General features: G+C 56.8%; 1 protein-coding gene across 1 annotated transcript in view; it reads left to right on the top strand.

The window, feature by feature from the left end:
• The window catches only part of IQGAP1 (IQ motif containing GTPase activating protein 1), a 52,760-nt gene extending 38,414 nt beyond the window's left edge, over positions 1-14,346 (top strand). Inside the window, exons 20-38 of the mRNA XM_087829129.1 lie at positions 882-965; positions 1,060-1,131; positions 1,225-1,294; positions 1,638-1,846; positions 2,732-2,887; positions 3,159-3,322; positions 3,982-4,206; positions 5,138-5,278; positions 5,366-5,450; positions 6,414-6,646; positions 7,196-7,328; positions 7,486-7,588; positions 7,999-8,134; positions 8,483-8,570; positions 9,295-9,507; positions 10,094-10,260; positions 11,556-11,678; positions 12,197-12,305; positions 12,706-14,346. Of these exons, the coding sequence (XP_087685255.1) occupies positions 882-965; positions 1,060-1,131; positions 1,225-1,294; positions 1,638-1,846; positions 2,732-2,887; positions 3,159-3,322; positions 3,982-4,206; positions 5,138-5,278; positions 5,366-5,450; positions 6,414-6,646; positions 7,196-7,328; positions 7,486-7,588; positions 7,999-8,134; positions 8,483-8,570; positions 9,295-9,507; positions 10,094-10,260; positions 11,556-11,678; positions 12,197-12,305; positions 12,706-12,819 (2,625 nt within the window). The 3' untranslated portion in view covers positions 12,820-14,346. The remainder of the gene's footprint in view (positions 1-881; positions 966-1,059; positions 1,132-1,224; positions 1,295-1,637; positions 1,847-2,731; positions 2,888-3,158; positions 3,323-3,981; positions 4,207-5,137; positions 5,279-5,365; positions 5,451-6,413; positions 6,647-7,195; positions 7,329-7,485; positions 7,589-7,998; positions 8,135-8,482; positions 8,571-9,294; positions 9,508-10,093; positions 10,261-11,555; positions 11,679-12,196; positions 12,306-12,705) is intronic.
• Positions 14,347-15,214: the final 868 nt, after the last annotated feature.

The following is a 15,214-nucleotide window of genomic DNA, read 5'->3' as shown; positions in this document are numbered from 1 at the left end:
TGTGTGTTTCCCCTCTGAGCCCCTCGGCTCATCCTCCCTCCTGCCACTGTCGTCCGCCTGCTTTTCTACGGTGTTGAGGGGTGAGCTCCCCACCCAGGGGCAGTTTCCGGGCAGCATGTGTCACAGGGAGGATCAGAGCTGGGAGTCAGGGCTCCCCCGGGGCTTGTTCCCTCATCTGCAAGTGGGGTACGAAAGGGTATCTTACCTTCCTCGCCCGGCTGATGGTAACGCCCCCGAAAAGGAATCTGTGTGGAGGCGCTTTTATTATTATTTTTATTTTTATTTTTATTTTTTATTTTTTAAAAAACATCTTTATTGATTTCAGAGAGAAGAAAGGAGAGGGAGAGAGAGAGAAACATCAATGATGAGTCATTGATTGAGCCTGCAACCCGGGCATGTGCCCTAACCGGGAATCGAACCCTGATCACCTGGATCCTAGGTTGATGCTCAACGTCTGAGCCACGCCCGGCCGAGCTATTATTATTTTTAAATATGTCTTTATTGATTTCAGAGAGAGGCAGGGAGAGGGAGAGAGAGAGAAACATCAATGATGAGAGTCATTGATCGGCTGCCCCCTGCTCGCCCCCTGCTGGGGACCGAGGAGCCTGCACCCAGGCCTGTGCCCCGACCGGGAATCGAACCCCAATCACCTGGATCCCAGGTTGATGCTCAACTGCTGTGCAGACCAGGGACTAAGGGGGTGGCCTGTGCCCTCTCCTGCTGGCGGGGCGGCCACTGCCCACACTCCCCCGTCCCCGGAGGGCCTGGTCCTCTCTACATTCATCAGGAATTGCACTGGGAGAGCCTTTCGGGAACAGGTTTCTTAGCTGCCCCCGGTCCTTGGGGGGCAGCGTGTGGACTGTGACGTTTGATGGTTTCAGTCGCAGTGGCGAGGCTACAAGCAGAAGAGAGCCTACCAGGACCGCCTGGCGTACCTGCGCTCCCACAAAGACGAAGTTGTAAAGGTACGGCGGCCGGGCGGGTCTCGGCGCGGGGGGCCGGGGTGACCCGCGTGGACGCGGAGGGCGGTTGTGACCTCCAGGGCCCCCCTCCCCGCAGATCCAGTCCCTGGCGAGGATGCACCAGGCCAGGAAGCGCTACCGAGACCGCCTGCAGTACTTCCGCGACCACGTGAGTCCCGCGGGGGGCCAGGGCCCGAGAACCCCGCTGCTGTGTTTTTGGTGGACGGATGACCAAGGGAACGTCTTCCCCTTTGCTCCTTAGATAAACGACATTGTCAAAATCCAGGCTTTCATTCGGGCCAACAAGGCTCGCGATGACTACAAGACGCTCAGTGAGTAGCTGTGCCCGCGGCGTCGGCGTGGAGGCCTCGGGTGCTGGGTTTTCTCTGCGGACTCTTTCCTTTCCTGCAGGCAAGGCCGGGGTCGGGCGCTGCTCGTGACCTAACCCCCTTGCTCCCCTGGCCACGCGCCCTGTCCCCTCGCCCTGTCAGCCTGTGTCACCGCGTAAGCGTAGCATGACCGAGACCGCACTGCTGGCTGTCTTTGCGCATCTCAAAAATAAACAAATATCCGTGAATCGGGCTGTTTCTTCGGGACGGTGCTGACGCCCCCCCGAGACCTGGCTCTGCTCCTGGTGACTCTGTCCTTGCCTGACACGCGCTTTCTGTCTGTCAGTTAACGCCACCGACCCCCCCATGATCGTGGTCCGGAAATTTGTCCACCTGCTCGACCAAAGCGACCAGGACTTTCAGGAGGAGCTGGACCTCATGAAGATGCGGGAGGAGGTCATCACCCTCATCCGCTCCAACCAGCAGCTGGAGAATGACCTCAACCTCATGGACATCAAAATCGGGCTGCTGGTTAAAAACAAAATCACGTTGCAGGTACGTCCGGCCCAGAGCCCGGCCGCGGCGGCTCCCCGGGCACGTCGCCCGGCTGTGGGTCCCCCGGCTTCACCGGCGCTGATTCGTGGGCAAGGGGGGGGGGCTGGCTTTCCTCTCGGCGAACGCCGTACACTTTAAAAACGTTATACAGGAGGTGAAACGCTGCGATTTAACAGCAAAATTCAAAACAGAGAAAAGAAGGTAGAATCCACCTGAAATACCACCACCCACAAGCACTTGTGTCCTACGCTTTCACTTAGGATCAGAAGATAAAATGTTTCCCACACGATAAGCAGTCATAAATATTATTATTTTTTTCATAAATATTATTTTTAACGGCAGCGTTACAATTCATTAGAAGACAAACTATAATTTACCTCTCCCCCCCCCCCAACTATCTGGCAAGTTTCTATTTTTACAAATAATGTCGCAGGCAGCGTTTCAATTGACATAATTTTTATTGCATTTAAGGCCTTGTGTTTCAGGTGGATCCCCAGGAGTTGGTTGGCCAGGCTCTTTTTTTTTTTTTTTTTAAATATGTTTTTATTGATGTCAGAGAGAGGAAGGGAGAGGGAGAGAGAGAAACGTCAATGATGAGTCATTGATCGGCTGCCTCCTGCTCGCCCCCTGCTGGGGGTCGAGGAGCCTGCACCCCGGGCCTGTACCCTGACCGGGAATCGAACCTCAGTCTCCTGGATCCTAGGTCGACACTCAGCGGCTGAGCCATGCCAGCCGGGCCTGGGCCAGGCTCTTTGTAGAAAGGACTGTACTCGGTCGCTGTCCAGCGAATGTGACAGGTTCTGCCGGGGCCGCCGAAGGCCTCTCCCCGACGCCCAGCGTCGCTTTCGGAAGCTCTGTGACTTACTTGTTGGTTTCTGCTCACAGGATGTGGTTTCCCACAGTAAAAAGCTTACCAAAAAAAATAAGGAGCAGTTGTCTGATATGATGATGCTGAACAAACAGAAGGGGGGCCTCAAGGCGCTGAGCAAGGAGAAGAGGGAGAAACTGGAAGCGTATCAGCACCTGTTCTACCTGCTGCAGGTGGGTGGCTCCGGGAAGTGCTACTGGAAAGTTTAGGGAATTTGCTCTAAATCGGACAACCTCACCCACAGACCCCTGTGGAGCGGCTTCTGATTTCCACACCGGGGGGGGAGCTGGGGGCTGTCTTAACTTTTCTTTCTTTCCAGTTTCTTTATTTCTTATGTACATTCTAATCCTTCAAGTTAAAAAAAAACACACAAAAAAATCCGTGAACGCCTTTGCCAGCTTCTGCAGGATCTGGAGATGACTCATCCCTGTGCTTTCATTTCAGACCAACCCCACCTACCTGGCCAAGCTGATTTTCCAGATGCCCCAGAACAAGTCCACCAAGTTCATGGACTCCGTGATCTTTACCCTGTACAACTACGCGTCCAACCAGCGGGAGGAGTACCTGCTGCTGCGGCTCTTCAAGACGGCCCTGCAGGAGGAAATCAAGTAGGGAGGCCCCGCCCGCACCCCTTGGCGCTCTCAGCGGTGCTGTAGTTTGTGGGAAACACTCTTTTTTTTTTTAAATATCTTTATTGATTCAGAGAGAGGAAGGGAGAGGGAGAGAGAGAGAAACATCAATGATGAGAGTCATTGATCAGCTGCCTCCTGCACCCCCCTGTCCTGGGGATCGAGCCCACAGCCCGGGCAGGTGCCGTGACCAGGAATCGAACCCTGACGTCCTGGATCCTAGGTGGACGCCCGGCCAGGCTGGGAAATACTCTCAAGAAGCCCCTGCTTGTTAAGTTGCTAATACAAAGTGCTGCCGCTTCTGGGAAGCTGATAAAATAATAAATTTGCTAAATGAATTTCAGGAGCATTTCTACATTAAAATACATTTTTTAAGAAGCTGACCCGCACACCAAGGTTCCACATGTTTATCTAGCGAAGGGCCCGATGGTGCCCCCACGACCGAGTTAGCAGCAGCAGGAAGGTGCTCTGTGTTCAGACGAGGGTCGGCCAGTGTTTCTAGGGAAAGAGCTAGTACCCCCCTTTCCTTTCCGGCTCTTTCCGTGCCCCCGACATGGGGGATCGTGGAGCAGAAAGGACCTGGAAGCTCCCTGCTTCTGCTAGTAGCTTAAACCGGGTTTGTTTCTGGTGTTTCGTAGGTCAAAAGTCGACCAGATTCAAGAGATTGTGACGGGAAACCCCACAGTTATCAAGATGGTTGTCAGCTTCAACCGCGGGGCCCGGGGTCAGAACGCCCTGAGGCAGATCCTGGCCCCCGTCGTGAAGGAGATTATGGACGACAAGTCTCTCAACATCAAAACCGACCCCGTGGACATTTACAAGTCGTGGGTCAATCAGATGGAGTCTCAGACGGGAGAGGCCAGGTAGGGCGGCCCCAGCACCCCTCTTCCGTCAGGCTTTTTACTGTCTCTCTCTCTCTTTTTAAGCCTTTGATGTGCAAACTAATATTTGTTCAAGTGGCTTTTCCTCAGAAGCCTCTTATTTAAATTGTTGACCTGGTCTCACGTTCATGTATTTAGCGAGTGTTTATTGGACGCTTGCGAACGGCTCCCCCTGGTGTCCGGGAGGGTGCAGACTCCTTAGCGCTGTGTCCAGGGCCCTGTTCTCGCCCCGGCCCTCCTGCCCCTCCTCTTTCTCTGCATTCCAGCTTCCTTCCCAGAAGACCCTTCTTCCTTTTTCCCTGCCTCCTTCCTCCTGGAAGCCTTCCTTGATTCCTCCAGTCCGAGGAGAAGGCCCTCTGTGGCGCCGCAGCACTTGTGGGCGGCGTTTTTCTTACAGCACAATGTGCTTTATTTATTATTATTTTTAAAATATATCTTTATTGATTTCAGAGAGAGGAAAGGAGAGGGAGAGAGAGATAGAAACATCAATGATGAGAGAGGCATTGATCGAGCCCACAACCCGGGCATGTGCCCTGACCGGGAATCGAACCCCGATCGCCTGGATCCTAGGTCGACCCTCAACCACTGAGCCACGCCCGGCGGGGCAAATGTGCTTTAAATCAGTGTCTGTCTGTGGGTCTCTCCCACCAGCGAGTAGGAAACTCAAGAAGCTGCCATGTCTCGTCTACCGTTTACCCCAAGCGCCTGTCACGGTGCCTGGCACATAACTGAAGCGCCCAGTTCTCGGTTGAAAACCCGAGTTCAAAGCCTGGCCCCACTATTTACCAGCTCGGTGAACACCCCACCCGCTCGCTGCTCGCTGGGCCTTTCTGTTTGCGACAGACACGGCCCTGCCTCCGGCACCGCCTGGCTGTTGGCCTAACACTGAGGGGAGTGATTTCTGCTTCCCCAGCAAACTCCCCTACGACGTGACTCCTGAGCAGGCCCTGGCTCACGAAGAGGTGAAGACACGGCTGGACAACTCCATCCGCAACATGCGGGCCGTGACGGACAAGTTCCTCTCCGCCATCATCAGTTCCGTGGACAAAATCCCGTGAGCGCCCCCAGCCCTGGCCCCGGACCGCCCAGCCCCGGGCCCTCCCCTCGCCGCCCCTCTCATGGGGTTTTGTCCGTCCCGCAGCTACGGGATGCGTTTCATCGCCAAGGTGCTGAAGGACTCGCTGCACGAGAAGTTCCCCGACGCCGGCGAGGACGAGCTGCTGAAGGTGAGAGGCGGACGCTGGCACCGTCTAGAAAAAGCGGGGAGAGCCGGGCCCGGCCCTGGGCCTTCAGTCGGTGCCTGGGCCTGGATCCTGGCGGTGGCCCGCCGCCGGTCGTGCGACCTCTAAAGCGACTATAAATAAATAGTCAACGACCCCTCCGGGTTTCTGTAGGGTTTGCGGGGCCCGCCCCAGCCGCGTCGAGGTGGCGTTTTTTTCCTGTCTTGGTTTAAATTTCTGAGCCCTGTCTTTTCGCTGGCAAGCGGCTCCCTCTGCTGGCGGCCAGGAGAGGGGGCGCGGGCGCAGCTTCCCGCCGGGCCTGTTGCTGGCACCTCCTGGGCGACGCTCCTGCCTCTCTCTCCTCCTTTCATTTTTTAATCTGAACGCTTCTCTCTTCTCTCTCCTAGTTCTGTGCTTTCCTACAGTGAGGCCTCGAGTCTAGACTTTCTGTCCAGGTGAATTAATTTTACGTGTCGTGAACGATACCCCAGGGGAGGCGCTGTGGCCGGGCCGAGGGACCCGAATTTCAGAGGCGTGGCCTCACCTGCAGCCCGAGGGCTGGGGGTCGGACGGGCCAGGCCGCGCGGTGCCGACAAGGCCGCGCTTACGGGGTGACTCTGCCTGGGCCCCTTAGCTTCCTGGAAGGAAAGCCCAGGGGCGTGAGCCTGAGACGTGCCCGCCGCTTACTCGCTGCCGGGATCCGAGAGCCCAGCTGCCCTGACGTCCTCGCTCACAGACTTTATGTCTTCGTTTCTCCCCGAATCTGTTCTTTCGCATTTTCAGTTCTGTCCTGTCCTATTTTCCGGTTTTTTGGTTTTTTTTTTTCCTTCCTGCGCCCAAACGAGGGGCATTGGGTCGCGCGTTCGGCGCGGGCCCCGAGGGCAGCGAGTGCATGCGTGTCCGTGTGCCGGGCGTTCTCCCGTCCGCTTTGTCCGAGTGGCCTCTTCACGCCGGCCTCTCCGCCCCCAGATTATCGGTAACCTGCTCTACTATCGGTACATGAACCCGGCCATCGTCGCCCCCGACGCCTTTGACATCATCGACCTGTCGGCCGGGGGCCAGCTCACCACCGACCAGCGCCGGAACCTCGGCTCCATCGCCAAGATGCTCCAGCACGCGGCGTCCAATAAGATGTTCCTGGGAGACAACGCTCACCTCAGCGTCATCAATGAGTACCTGTCCCAGTCCTACCAGAAGTTCAGGTGCGGGCACAGGGCGCGGGCGCCTGAAAGCCCCTGCGGGCCCGTTTCTCTCTCCGCGGGTAAAGGCGAGAGACTAAACGCCCCGGCGAGCTCGCCCCGGGCTGCGCTCCCGTAGGACGCGCGGGGGACGTGCTCAGAGCTCCAGGGGGCGGGAAACGGGACTTTTGAGCAATAAAATCATAACCCGGGGACTCGACCGTGCTTGGCATAAAGCAGTGATTCTGCACCGGGCATGTGTCCCCGTGAGACGGGGTTGGCGAGAATTAGACCCTCGGCTGGGAGCTCGGGCGCCGCCTTGGACGGTTGGCTCTCCGGATGGCGCAGGTGTGGGCAGAGCTAGGAGCAGGCGGAGGGGAGTCGGGGCCGGCGGCCCGCGGGCGGCCGTGGGGCCCGGGGAGCACGTTCTCTAGAGCCCGCTGTCGGGAGTGAACGGCTCCCGTCCGAACGTATCACGCCGGAGGTTTGTGGGCTGTGCTCGCGCCCAGCTTCTCATGCCCGCGCCCCCCCCCCCCCCCCGCCCTTGGGCCCGGCTCCTTCGTGTCCCTCCAGGCGGTTTTTCCAGGCTGCCTGCGATGTGCCCGAGCTACAGGACAAGTTCAACGTGGACCAGTACTCTGACCTGGTGACCCTCACCAAGCCCGTGATCTACATCTCCATCGGCGAGATCATCAACACCCACACGGTGAGCCGCGAGCCGAGCTCCCCGCAGGCCCCTCCGCCCTTAACGCCTTCCCCGGCTGCCGCTCACGGTCCCCGGGGGAGGGGGCTGAGCTCCGGCCTGTCTCTCGCCTCCCTGGGGGCGGTGAGTGGGGGCGGAATTGACCCCTCGGTCCCTGCAGCTCCTCCTGGATCACCAGGACGCCGTGGCCCCCGAGCACAACGACCCCATCCACGAGCTGCTGGACGACCTGGGCGAGGTGCCCACCATCGAGTCCCTCATAGGTGAGGCTCTGGCTCGCCTGGCGGGAGGGAGGGGGCCGGCCCCCCGTGTCCGCACCGCCCCTGCCCTGAGCGCACGTCGGGGACAGAAACGCGGGCGGAGGGGCCGTTTTTAAACGTGTGTCCACACGGCCAGGCGACGAGACCTCACGGGCCGCGAAGGAAGCGAGCAGAGGGAGGGTTATCACCCGGGGCCGAGGCGACGGCCGGGCGTTTACGACACTGTCCCCTGTGGGCCCCGCGCCTTTATTGTTTGCCACGCGTTTCTGTTCCTCGGCCCGAGGCGGCCTTGCCCGGGCGCCACGTGGGCTCGTTCGGGCCTCTCCCGGCTCCGCCCGCCCCGTCCCTCGCGCCTCCCCTCCGGCGTCTCCCGTCTTTATCTTACTGACCCCTTCTCCCTCCCTAAACCTCAGGGGAGGGCACCGGCAGCTTGAATGACCCCAACAAGGAGGCGCTGGCTAAGACGGAGGTGTCCCTCACGCTGACCAACAAGTTTGATGTGCCCGGAGACGAAAATGCAGAAATGGACGCTCGGACCATCCTGCTGAAGTGAGGATTGGGGGGGGCGGAGTGACCTATGTGGCCTCCCGAGACCCCTCGGCCTCGGCCGACGAGTCCGCCTGTCCCCCCCGGAGCGGTCACCGCGGCCTTGCCGGCCCGTCGTTGCGGCCGCCTCGAATATCTCCCTCGGCGCAGGACTTACCTGCCTTTGTTTCCCAATCAGACGCTAAGGCGACATTTACATCTTGGCCGTCCAGCCGCGGTGGCCCCCCTGGCGCAGCTGCATCGGGGAGCCCGGGGCCTTGGCACCTGGTGGTGGCTCCACTGCCCCGCAGGCCCGTCGGGGGGAGGCAGGGCGCCCGCCGAGCTTCAGACGTCTCCTCTGCTTCCTTTCAGCACAAAGCGTTTAATTGTGGACGTCATCCGGTTCCAGCCGGGGGAGACCCTGACGGAGATCCTCGAGACGCCCGCCACCAGCGAGCAGGTGACACCTGGGGTTTGACAGGCACCGGAACAGGGCACAGAGATGCCCCCGTGGGGGGTGGCCTGCGGGTAACCCAGAGGGCGGCGGCCGTTACGGCTCCTTGAGAAAGCTGCCGGTTCCTAACTCCGGGCAGACGCCTTAGGGCGCGGGGCTCCCCGCACCTCCTTTCCTTCGACCCGAGGCAGAGTCCCGGCCTCCGCCCGGTAACTTATGGGGCGTCACAGACTTAGAATTTTGTCAGGCGCCTCGATAAGGTGGAATAAAAGCACGGTCTGTGGCTCCTTGGTTGGGGAGACGTGGTAAACAGACCGGAAGCCACGGGGGAACCCGCAAAGCTGAGCTGCAGCGCCGTTTAAAAGCCGGGGGGCGGCCTGCGCGGGATTCAGCCTCCAGGAGGCGGCAGAACTAGCAAGAGCCCTGGCGTCCTTGCAGCATTTCTCGAGCTGCGCCCCAGAGCAAACGAGGGGGCTTCCGCGTCTCCAAACGTGACAGGGAGAAAAGGGGGGGTCCTGTAGCCAGTCGAGCCCGGGCTCCTGGTTGTACCTGGGAGTCCAGCAGGGAAGCCCCAAGAAGTCAGGGGTTCAGAAGTCAGGGGTTCTCCGCCGGCTGTGGGCTGAGTGCCCCCCCCCGTTTCCAGAATGCGGTTTGGGGGCTGCGTAAACGCGGGTTCCGGGCGGCTGCCCTGAATTTACCGGTGGCGGTGGGGGGGGCCTTTTACGTGTAGGAAGCGGAACATCAGAGGGCCATGCAGAGGCGCGCTATCCGCGACGCCAAGACTCCCGACAAGATGAAAAAGTCGAAATCCGTCAAGGAAGACGGCAACCTCAGCCTCCAGGAGAAGAAAGAGAAGATCCAGCTGGGCCTGAAGAAGCTCGCGGAGCTGGGGACGGTGAACCCCAAGAACAGATACCAGGAGCTGATCAACGACATCGCCAGGGTACGGCCGGGGACCCCGGGGGCCCGGCGGCCGCGCTCCAAGGCCTGTAGGGACGGGGCCCGGGTCCGATGGCCACCGGCCCTCCGTTCGCGGGCAGGTTCCCGTCCTTTCCCCGGGAGAGTCGCTTCCGGTCCTTGTAACGCGAGGACCCGGCCCTAGGTCAGAGCCTCGGTTCACAGGGAGCATGAACCCGAGCGTCCGTGTCTCAGTTTGCCTCGGGCTTCTTCCTAAGCGTCTCTGTGAAATATAAAATCCACACTGAGTTGATCAGTTGATATAAAACCCCGGTCTCTCTCTATCTCCCTCTCCTGACGACGTACTTTAAGAGGCTTCACGGAACCGGCCTTGCACGTAAATTCTAAGAATTTAAATTTAAAGTCTATGAAAGCGACACATTTCCCTCCCTCTAGAAAATTAAAGCGGGGGGCGAGGGGCGGGGGAAGGGACCCGATGATCGGAGTTCCCTGGCCCGTTGCTGAAGACGAGCTGCGGCCGGTGAGGATGGGCGGCCACGCAGGACGCGGCCGGGCGCGGCGGGGCTCTCGCGGTCGGCGACGTTCCCCTCACTCGAACGATTGCGTCCCAGGACATCCGGAACCAGCGGCGATACCGGCAGAGGAGGAAGGCCGAGCTGGTGAAGCTGCAGCAGACCTACGCCGCTCTCAACTCCAAGGCCACGTTCTACGGGGAGCAGGTGGATTACTACAAAAGCTACATCAAGACCTGCCTGGACAACCTGGCCAGCCGGGGCAAGTGAGTGTGTGCTTTTATTTAAAAATTTTTTTTTAAAATGTGTTTTTTATTGATTTCAGAGAGAGGAAAGGAGAGGGAGAGAGAGAGAAACATCAATGACGAGAGTCACGGATCGGCTGCCTCCCGCTCGCCTCCTGCTGGGGATCGAGGAGCCTGCACCCCGGGCCTGTGCCCCGACCGGGAATCGAACCTGCGACCTCCTGGTTCATAGGTCGATGCTCAACCGCTGAGCCACGCCGGCCAGGAAAGTGTTTCCTTTAAAATGAGCCCGTGTCGGGGGGGGGGGGAAAGAAGTGGAGGTCACTGACGTGACCTGGGAAATTTTTGCCTAAAGCTCGCTGGACCCCTTACTGCATTTGCTCTTGATTTTGCTTCTAGCCGTTTGTGTAAATCCCTGGTCCCGTTTGTCACTATACGGCGCAGACGGCCACCGTGAGGGGGTTTCGCGGGTACTCGCTTGTAAGCACTCCGCTCCTTTTTAACGGCCGCATAGTATTCCACTGCGTAGCCAGATATAACGGCTGGTTCGATAAGTTCTCCGTTGATGGGCATGTTTGTTCTTTCCAGTTACCTATTTTATTTTGTTTTTTTAAATTCTGCAACAAGTAGGCTCTTGTGCATATGTCGTTTTGCAAACGTGGGCGTATTTCTAAAGATAAATTTCTCGACGCGGGATGGCGGGGTCCAAAGTTTTGTGCGGTTGTGATTTTATAGGTATTTCTGTTGGATTATTCACTTTTACACTCCTGCCAGCACTTCTGTCCCCGTTTCTTGAGACACCACCCTCCCTCGGGAGTCCCAAACCCCTGATTTTTGTCGATCTCAGTTTTTCCTTTCATCCTTTCTCTTTCCGCTCGGTCATCCCAGCGGCTCCTAACATCCGTCTATTTTTTCATTGCTCCCTCTCCTCTCTACTCGCTGTGCTGGCTTCAGCTCTTCTAAAAAGTGCTTGTTCTAAGATGTTCGTACTTTCTCCCCACGCGGCCGCGGGGCGCGGGGCGGCTCCCCTGGGGTTCAGCGCAGTTCCCGCAAGCGGGCGTCAGGAGCCTTCGCACTTCCCAGCAGGGGCCTAGGGACCTGGACACTGTCAAGTCCATGGTGCGTTCTCAAGTGTGACTTAAATTAAAGACGAAATCAGTTCAGCCGGCGTTGCCTCGGCGAACCTAACGTTCACGTGCCGTTTCAGAACTGACGCTCCCGTGGCCGGGAAGTTCACTTTCTGACCTCACAGCCTTGAATCGCCAGGAGAATCCAAGTGGGGAGTTATAGAAACTGACGTGGTGTCGTTTTGACAGGGTCTCCAAGAAACCCAGGGAGATGAAAGGCAAGAAAAGCAAGAAGATTTCTCTGAAATACACGGCAGCCAGGCTCCACGAGAAAGGGGTCCTCCTGGAGATTGAGGACCTGCAAGTGAATCAGTGAGTATTCACTTACTTCAGGGGTCAGTGTCTTTCATTCCTGCATTTATCGCAGCTTTATGGTCTTGCCCGTGTTTCTCGAAGCTGAATGACCATTAGTTTTTGTTTTTGGGTGTTTTTTTTTAATTGTCACCCACAGTTACCTTTTCCATTGCTTTTCAGAGAGAGTGGAAGGGGGGGAGGGAGAGAGAGAAACATCGATGTGAGAGAGAGACATCGATTGGTCGCCTCCTGCACAAGCCCCGACCAGGGCCAGGGATCGAGCTTGCAACCGGGGGACATGCCCTTGGCTGGAATCGAACCCGGGACCCTTCCGTCCGCAGCCCGAGACTCTTAACCACTGAGCCACACCGGCTAGGGCCCCCCCCCCCCCCGCCTCCCCCCGTCACTCTTGAAGACATTGCTCGTCATTTCACAGGATATTTTTATATAAAAATATAAAAATTTTTGCATTTCACAGGATATTTTTATATAAAAACGTAAAAAAATCACACCCTCCTGATGTTATGTTTCAACAGGTTTAAAAATGTTATCTTTGAAATCAGCCCGACAGAAGAAGTGGGAGACTTTGAGGTGAAAGCCAAGTTCATGGGCGTTCAGATGGAGACGTTTATGTTACATTACCAGGTGGGTCTGCACCCGATAGGACGGCGGGGGGGGGGCCTCTGGGTCTGGGGTCCCGGTCGCAGAGTAGATAGAAAAGAGACCCCCTTGGCGGACGCTGTCCCCGTGCGGCGCGAGCCGGGCCCCACGCTGCGCAGAAAGGGGCCGCGTGTGGCTCTGTCTGTCTGGCGGGGCCTGTGCGCCCTGAGATGCCGAGACCTTCAGAGCAGCCCCCCCGAAGCTCCCGCTTGGCGACGCCACTCGGTGGAGCCGGTGCCTGGGCCTCGAACGAAATCCTCAAGCACAAGCCTTGACAGAATCGCAAACCTGCTCAGTGGCTTGACGCCCTCTTTAAAAAAAAACCACTTTTTTACTGGGCGCTTAGAGGAGGAGCTGGGGTTAACCGCGTGACCGTGTCCCCCAGGACCTGCTGCAGCTGCAATACGAGGGGGTGGCGGTGATGAAGCTGTTCGACAGGGCCAAGGTGAACGTGAACCTCCTGATTTTCCTTCTCAACAAGAAGTTCTACGGGAAGTGACCGGCGCCCCGCCGCCAGCCGGGGGGACAGGCTCTCGGGGGCCCTCCCGCCCCTTCCCAGGGCCTCTGTCCCCTCGGGACGCGGAGACCAGCCCACGGCGGTGCCCCAGCCTGACGCGCTCCCAGCGCCACCTCTTCAGCTCCCGCTCTGACCGGACGTTTGTAGCCACCCCCCTTTATTTTTATTTTTTTTTTCCATAGTGAAATCGTATTTCAGGCACAGCCTGGCCCTCGCTCCTTCATTTTCTTCTGTCACGTGGGAAGGGCTGGGCACTGGGCTCAGCTCTCTCTGCCGTTTCGGGCGCAGAGGTCCCATGACCGTCGGGGGAGCTTGGGGGCCCGTTCCCATCGGCAGTCGTGCGGGTGGGACTTGAACGCCTGTGAGCTGGAGGGAAGGCCGTCAGCGCCCACGACATGCACGCAAAGAGGTCAGGCCAGCTTGTCCCCGCGAGGTCGCCCTTTAAAAGCGAAGTTCCTTTATATTTGGAAGGATCCGGGAGGCCGCTGGGCCCCCCGCATTGCTTCCCCTTACGGGCAGGGGATGGTAGGGGTCCCTGTTCTGTGTTCCGGGGAAGCACTCCTAGATAAGGGAGAGGATGTTTTTAAATTTTGCCATTAAACGTTGACAGTTGTTAGAGTAACTCTCTGGTCAGTGGATGGGAGAGTCCCCACTGATAAAATGCAGCTATTTGGGTAAATTTAGAATGGTCCTCCGCGCCCGGCCCGCCCTCCCTCCCGTGTGAGGCGCCTGCCCGCCTGGGGTTTCTGCAGAGGCCGGCGAGGGTCAGGGCCACGGTCCCCTCCGTCCCCCCCCCAAGGCAAAGGGGCGGGTGAGCCTCGCCTAGGATGTAATTTTTTTCAAAACTGTTTCATAGCTTGAGCGCTTTATTAAAGTGTAGATTTATTTCTTTAAGTAAATAAAGAAAGGGTGAAAGGAATTTTAAAGATTTATATGATGCTTTTTAAAGCCATTAGGATACTACAAGAAAAGTTTTTTTTAAAAAAAAAAAAAATTGGCTTATCTGTATATCTGAAATCGCAGAGCTTTCTTACAGCTGAAACACTAGGATTGATCTGCACAGCTGCAGAGAGAATCCTGTTTTAAACGGCCTGAAGCAAAAATTTAAACGAAAAGAGCCAACGCGACATGTTCCCCCGTTTCTTTCTCTTTTCCCCTGCTGCTCACACCACGCTTTTATTTTATGAACTCCAGTCTTCTGGGTTCCGTAAAAAAAACAAAAACGTTCAATTCTAAACGTTGACTTAAAAAATAAATAAATAAATAAAAATGAACATTGAACTTTTAGGAAGTTTTTATTCTTAGATAAAAAGCCATAGACCTTTTTAAAAATTCTGTATCCAGGAAAATATATCAATTAAATCATGCTACTGAGCCTCCGTTTCCTCTAATGTTTCAGTTCAATATCCTCTCTTTCACCATGCTGTAAAACCTAACAAAATAAACTAACATTTAAAGATCTACCAATGTATATTTAAAGCCAATAAACGGTTTTGTTCATAAGAAAAAGCATGCGATGTGTCCCTATTGCGGGCGTGAGTATCGGTTTTTTCCGTTAGGCCCGCAGGTGCAAAACGCGGGCCGTGGGAGTCCGCTCGCTCCAGGCAGCCCGCAGGCGGGTGAGGCGGGACGTGTTTTGGCGTATTTTGCAAGATGATTTTTTAGTAGATATTCTCCTCAGATGAAAAGAAGATGCTGTCACAGGTAGCATCGCCTCAAAAACCCGGACCAACCAAAGTGTCGGCCCGTTTACATCCAGAGAGGACACCCATCCCTAATGCTTGTCGGGGCCCAAAGGCCACGTCCCTGAGCCGGGCTTACGACTCCTTTCATAGGACATGGCAGCCCGGCCGGCGTGGCTCAGCGGTTGAGCATCGACCTAGGATCCAGGAGGTCACGGGTTCGAGTCCCGGTCAGGGCACAGGCCCGGGGTGCAGGCTCCTCCATCCCCAGCAGGGGGCGCGCAGGAGGCAGCCGATCCATGACTCTCATCATTGATGTTTCTCTCTCTCTCTCTCCCTTCCTCTCTCTGAAATCCATAAAAACATATTTTTCACCTCAAGATTCTGAGAGCAGCTATGCGGAGAATTATGTCACAGTAGCATTGAAAGGGCCCCGACGAACTCGGGTGGCATCGAAACCCTGCTCCTCTCGCTTCTTTTGTTCATGAGCTTGAATTTCTGTCCAGTCTCGGGCCTCCTTTGACCTTCTCTGCCAGCCATCCTGACATTTGCCACGAATTTACTTCCTCCCCCCCCCAAAATTGGGACTGCCCGGCAGGTCGCTGCAGCACACAATTGCCTTTGTATCTTTTTGTATGAAATAAAAAAGGTCCTTTGTTCACGTTTGCGTTTGTTTTTCTCGGTTTCATCACTAG

This window comes from Miniopterus natalensis, chromosome 22, assembly GCF_054644295.1.
Source record: "Miniopterus natalensis isolate mMinNat1 chromosome 22, mMinNat1.hap1, whole genome shotgun sequence".
In the NCBI taxonomy this organism is placed as follows: domain Eukaryota; kingdom Metazoa; phylum Chordata; class Mammalia; order Chiroptera; family Miniopteridae; genus Miniopterus; species Miniopterus natalensis.
Note: the sequence above shows the minus strand (reverse complement) of the source record. Positions and strands in the feature narration are given on the sequence as shown.